This window comes from Arthroderma uncinatum (genome assembly GCF_011692745.1).
Source record: "Arthroderma uncinatum strain CBS 119779 chromosome Unknown scaffold1, whole genome shotgun sequence".
Lineage (NCBI taxonomy): Eukaryota > Fungi > Ascomycota > Eurotiomycetes > Onygenales > Arthrodermataceae > Arthroderma > Arthroderma uncinatum.
The window spans coordinates 4,263,699-4,270,357 of NW_022983863.1; the positions used below are offsets into that span (position 1 = coordinate 4,263,699).

The 6,659-nt window shown below is 45.0% G+C and overlaps 1 protein-coding gene across 1 annotated transcript; it reads left to right on the top strand.

Moving 5' to 3' along the window:
* Nucleotides 1-4,244: 4,244 nt before the first annotated feature.
* Nucleotides 4,245-5,855, top strand: GIQ15_01294 (uncharacterized protein; the record flags this gene model as incomplete). Its single annotated transcript, XM_033548711.1, has 1 exon — nt 4,245-5,855. One exon carries the CDS (start codon nt 4,245-4,247, stop codon nt 5,853-5,855), a length of 1,611 nt encoding a protein of 536 aa, XP_033409662.1.
* Between the last annotated feature and the right edge of the window lie 804 nt (nt 5,856-6,659).

Here is a 6,659-nt window from a genome sequence, read left to right on the forward strand (position 1 = left end):
GCGCTTACAGTATACAAGCTGGGCCATGGGGAGGATAGGGAGACTGCATTCTACATCTATTTACGTGTATGGAGCAAGGAGTGGCAACCGGAGATAAAGGAGCAGGGGCTTGGTTGTGGGTTGACCCCTGACATGTCTTATCCATGCCGATTTGATTCTGGGCCACGAGGCTAGATGCTTGCCTGAATATATATGCGAGATGTGCAGACGGATGTCGGTGTCAGGAGGCCAAGTCGAGTTGGAAATCTCAAGGGCTGCCTCCCAGTTCGCCTTGGTGGCCATGTTAGGGGGAGAACCGGATTGCTCTGACGGCCAGTTGCCTACACAGTTTGACGCTTTCATTCCAGGATTAATGAAATGTACCACAGCGCCCCTAGTGGGTTCGTACACAGTTGGGGAATGCCCTGGATTTTATTTTTGGAAAAGAGGATAATTATATTTAAGCAATAGCCGGTGTCATCAAACTCGGCAAGGCCCGAGATTGTAATCCCCCCCCTAGCTTGTAAGATGCCTTGGTGGCATACTGCATAGCAACTGACGAAAAAGATCTATCCTAGATGACGATGATCAGAAATTCCACCTGGAATGGCCTTGACACAGCTGGTCTCATGCTGCGATCATCCTCCCTTTATAACACTGACATGGGTCACCTTGGGTTTGACAGAGCGCCTCGCTCGCTGTACAGTCACCACAGAAATAACACCCATCGGGCGGGTTGCAGTTGCCTTCACCGATTACGCATCTGCCGTGGTGGCCAACGCAATGAGTACACTCAGCGCCAGCTTGGATTTCGAGGCGTTTTTCCTAAGGAGGATAATAGTTAGTATTGACCAACGATATCTAGTCTACCCTAGGATGGGGGATCGGGGAGGGTGTGTCAATGAAATATCTTCCATACTTCAATCATTGCTTCCTGGAGCAGTAAGAATATGTCAGTATATGCGTTTTTCAGATATTATATGGCTAGTGCCGGGTGTAAATAGAGCTTACCGACTCCCCAATGAAAATGTCATTGCCATTTGTGTAAGTGAAAAGCTCAACTCCTCTGGGAACTGACGATTCTGGCAATGCATCTACTCGCAGACCGAATAACAAGGCTGTCAGGGCAGTCAGGGTAAGGAAGGAAACGTTCTTCATGGTGGATATAGGAGTTGAAGGCTAAGATATGGCTGAAGTCGCTAGCCCTTTATTTTAGTGTGACTATTCATCCTGACGGTTCATGGTGCAAGACATGCCCATTCTTATACCCCAGCTCGAGTATTTTTTAAATCAATAGAGAATAGTGAGAACATGGCTGTGAAGCGCAAGGCGCTGCATCGGGCAAGCTGAACACGGCTTAACGCTGGTGTCCTTGGTGAGACATGGGCAATTGCAGTATCGATGATATCTCTAAGTCAACTGGAGGCGGAATTATGCATTGTGGTGTGAAGTATCAGCTGAAGAGCAGGTATGTATCCGCATACCGGAGAAGAGAGGAAGAAGACCACTAACGTATTCCACCAGTCAACGATCATCACCACTTAATGAACACACCCCAAAAACTCTGCATCCACCAAAACAACCACCTTCCAACAGCCACAAAATGGTCAATGAGGCAGCAATTGCTACTGCGATTAAAGATTTAAAATCACAAAAGACTCCTAATTACTCACAAACCGCTAAAAAGTTCAAAATTAACCGAATAACGCTGGCGCGGCGGTATCAAGGTGCTACAGTCTCAAGAGCTGAAGCAACATCTATCCATCGCAAAAAGTTGACAAATACACAAGAAGAAGTACTCCTACAGCATATAAATCAATTATCAGAGAGAGGCCTATCACCTACGCCCGAGGTACTGCGAAATCTCGTATACGAGCTCACTAAACAGGCTGTTGGCATCAACTAGGTGGCTCGGTTCTATAGCCGGCACAAGGATCGCATTAAGAGTCTCTATCTCCGCACCATTGATCAATCCAGGCATGTTGCTAATAATTCCAAGCATTTTAAACACTTTTATAAGCTTACAAGTACTTGTTTATTAGTAGTTAGCTATTAAATATTGATATTAACCTCTTCTTTAGCTTAGGGAAGCAATAAATAAATATAATATTACTCCAGATAATATTTACAACTTTGATGAGAAAGGCTTCCTTATTAGCCTAGGACATGCTGTTAAACGGGTGGTTCCTGTTCATGCGCTTAAAAATAGAAGGATAACAGCTATACAAGATAGAAGTCGCGAGTTTATCTCTCTACTCACTACTGTCTCTACAGATAGAGAATGGATTCCTCCTACACTTATTTATAAGGGAGAAGGTGATCTACAAGACACCTAGGTGGACGAATTTGACCCTCAGAGAGAAATAGCATATTTTGCAGCATCTCCAAATAGCTAGAGCAATAATAACTTTAGCAAGGAATGGCTTCAAATATTCAATAAGCATACAAAGGCAAAGGCTGGCCGGGGAAGAAGGCTTCTTATTCTAGATAGCCACTCATCTCATATCAATATGGGATTCATCGAATATACAGATAAAAACCATATCTTACTAGTTATCTTACCTCCACATTCAACACACCATCTACAGCCATTAGATGTTGGGATATTTAGGCCATTAGCCAGTGCATATTCCCAGGAAGTTAATAATCTCTTACACAGCGGATATGGGTATCTATCAATGTCAAAGCGAGACTTTTGGAGACTCTTCTACGCTACATAGAAAAGAGCTCTTACACCAGCAAATATTAAGTCTGGATTTGCAAGTACAGGGATATATCCTATTATGCCTCAACGTCAAATGAAATACTTCGATAAGAGACCTCTAACACCTCCGAATATCGATATCGAGCCTCCTACCCCTATTACTATACGGGGTCTCCGCCGCGCGGTTAAGAAAGTGCAGCTCCGGCAGTCATTAACCAGCCTTCATATATCAAAGATCATCCGCGCCAGTGAGAGGCTGGTCTTCAATAAAGAGATCTTACTACATAAAAATAAGTCTCTTACAGCTACACTTATACAAGAGAAGAAGAAAAGGAAGCGAGGCAAGGGCTTAGGCCTATTTAAAAAGGATAAAGCAGGCCAAGCGCAGATATTCTCTCCATCTAAGGTTAAAGCAGCAAGGCAGCGAGCTATCAAGGTAGAGACTAAAAAACAAGATAAGATAGCTCAGGCAGAGGAAATAAAGCTTCAGCAATCGATTTACCGCGATAATAAGACTCAAGAGGCTACAGAGAAGAAGGCTCAAAGGCTTACAGATCAACAGCAACGTAAGGAGGCTCTTAAGAAGGCCCACGAGGAGACTGCAGCACGGCGCGCAGAGGCAGCGATTAAACGGAAGCGTAAAGCTGGTGAATTGGAAGCTGAGCAAATGGCTAAGAAGGCCAAAAAGGCTCAAAACAACGTCTCAAGCCCTATCTCACCTTCCCGATTAGGAAAGAAGAAGACTTCACCTTCTAAGGTTACTCCTATCGATCCTATTACTCTAATACCCAATTTCCTATCCCAACCGCGGGGAACCCGTTCCGGGCGAGTTATCAAGCCCAACACTCGTTTCTTTTCTTAATCTATCTAATTTGTATGTAAACTAGAACCCTACTATCGTTATTTAATAGTCAATTTTATTTGTTATTTACGTTGTGTTGAGATATCTCGATATTTACACGCATGTTTGGACGTAAGGAGCATTTGGAGGTGGTGATCGTTGACTGGTGGTGATCGTTGACTGGTGGTGATCGTTGACTGGTGGTGATCGTTGACTGGTGGTGATCGTTGACTGGTGAGATACGTTACTGATATTATTCCAAGATAATATTTCCAGCGTAGTTATTAGCATCTTCAGTCTAATAAACGGACAGACGAAGGATATAAGATAGGATTGACCATTTCTTCCTCCGCACAAGCGAAGAAGTTGAAGTTGAAGTTGATACAGAGGATGGCCTGTTTGGGCTTAGCTCCCGCTGCGGTTAACTATCCATGGCGGAAGATCTCGAAGCGCGCATCTTGAACATCTTGAACATCTTGAACATCCCGGAGCTTCACCGCGAAAAGTGCCGCAGGGCCGGATGCTTGGTGCTTTATCCATGGCTTCAGAGTCCAAATATCGCCCAGTGAAGGCTCTCCCCTCTGAGCTGTGTTATTACTGCAGCGCATATCTAGAGGAAAGACTGTGTATGGTGCCCCGCGCTCGCGACCTGCCCCAGATGCTGAAATCCCACATATGCGTCTTCATCGAGGCACCACGATAGCTAATTCTTGCCGTGTCATGCCATATATAGACTCACAAGCTATCAGCCTCCTGCTGAGCATCCTTTCTTCCGGTTCCACTGCTTCCCGGACAGCATTTGTCCCACCGCCGCCGTATCTCGCTCTAGCGGCAACCCTAGCTGTACATCCTACAACCACCACCCGTTCCAAGCCGGAAGAGTACCGACAGGCGTCCAATTCAGCTCTACAGCTGCTGAAACTTATCAACAAGCTTGTGGGACCCCTTGGCGGCGGATTTGGTACCGCATTTGTCTTTGATCGCTATGCCAACCTGAGAAATGGTGGCCGGTATGCGGCAGATGGTGATGCATCGAAATCAGGCGGAATCAGCCATATGCAGATGGACCCTTTGAATCTGGATCTTGCGCAGGGCAATTCACTATGGTCACACGCGGAAGATTTTTGGCAAGTTGTGGGATGGGCACTCAACTGCTCCGTTCTACACCCCAAGAGATGGACCCGATGGTATCTATTTTTGCAATTTATGTGCGATATCTTAGAGGATGACTGGAGAGAACGGGAGAAACAGTTCAAAGCCACTCCTGCTAATAGCACCAAATCCAACAAAAGCTGTTCGGTGCTCACAGAGAGTCTAATATTTAACTACATCTCTACAACTTCGAGTTACACTGGACGTGATAGGAGGATTTTGAAAGCCATTTTTGCTGATGGCTCTCAAACGTCAATAAACGAATATAGGGAAGTTTTTAATAATGAACTTAAGGAGCTTTTGAAAGATACCGATCAGATGTCAGGAAGGAAAGGTGACGTGAATATCGACGAAGGTGCTTATGGTGATTACCTTGACGGTGCTGATTACGAAGAGGAAGAGGAGCTGGATGCTATCCCCAAACCATCCGGTGGTCCTGATATAGCTGAGCCCAGCCGAGCAAAACGCCAAAGGAGGTCTACCAGGAAGAAGGCCGAAGCCAATGCGATTTTTTCAGAACCTGGAGATGAGGCCCCAATAAGCGCAAAATATGATAAGTTGGACCACCTAGGGAGCCTACAGTCTCTCACTATTCGCCAACGGCTTCTACACCTATTATCCTGCGTTTCAAACACCATACCAGAACACTTTATGTCACTCGATAAACTTTACTCCTTCTACGTCGAGTTTATTCGGCACCTCCCGCTCCCTACCTTTCAACTATTAGTCTCTCCCTCCGTGCTTACCCACTTCCCTCCCGCCTGCCAGACCACTCTTTGCGAAATGCTACTTTTCAATCTTCTCGAGAATGCCGCCCCGGGCTCGAGCGAGAAGTATCTCAGTCAGAACAAGCTTGAGAGGTGCTTCCTTCCATTTGCTTCAAATACCAACAGCATGATTGATAACGCGAAAGTATCAATTTTGCTAGAGTCTTTAATTCGCCTCCTTGCAGCCAATGGATTGCTGTTAGCTAGGCCCACGCTAACGGCTGCCGTTGAAGAAGGCATCGGTCATCGAGCAGAGAAGGCTCAGAATGACCTTAAAAGAAGCCATAATAAGAAGTTGACTGAGGAGTTCGGATGGGTGTGGCTGATTGAGAGCGGGGAGCGTATGGTGTATCTGGTTAATAAGATCATTCCGAAGGAGCCAGCTCGCGAATACATTGTTCTTGAACCGTAATACCAAACCCCATCATACCCTAAAATATATTTTCAGCGCTGCCCGCCTACTAAAGAATGGAAAGCTGAAGAATGGAAAGTCCGATTCACGACCCAGATGGGCATATTGTTTTTGAGACTGTTACGAATTGTAGCTGTCGAATTTCGGGAAAACCAGCCCAAACCCGTCTCATAGTCATTTGACTAGACGTGGATTGCTTCCATATGTTGTTCTCCAGACTTCAACACGCTCACTACCCACATAACTAGAATGACGGTTATATTGTCAAATCAGTCTGTCATTGGCGTCAACTAGTTTACTACTTTAATTCGTTGTTTTGGTCTCCGATAAAGCAGAAAAAAGTCCCCAACGATGGCACCAAAATTATTTGCCTATGGAACCTCTTTCATCCCGATATGCGCTCTCAAGGCTATGAGTTTGAGATTGAGAGCCTAATGAAAAGCCTGTGAGGGTATTCGACTTTGTCATTTAGCGTTTGAGAAATGTCCTCCAGCCAGGAACTTGAACCTATTGATACAGTGGTTGATAAACACACCTTAGGGATAGGATTCTAGATATAATTTATCTAGCAAAGCGTGAAGGCATAAGGCTATGGCTCATGTATAAATTTTGACTTTGGCTTACAATGAGCGAGAAAAGATAAACTAGCAATAGTTTGTTCTGGCTGGGATAAAGATACTGGTCCCATCTAGATAAATAGGCACTTCTTTATATACTCTGCAATACGGAGTATATCGCCGCAAGTTTAGACGCACTATTAACAAATTCCATCAGTATATATGGGCCTATCTCACATAGCCCTTC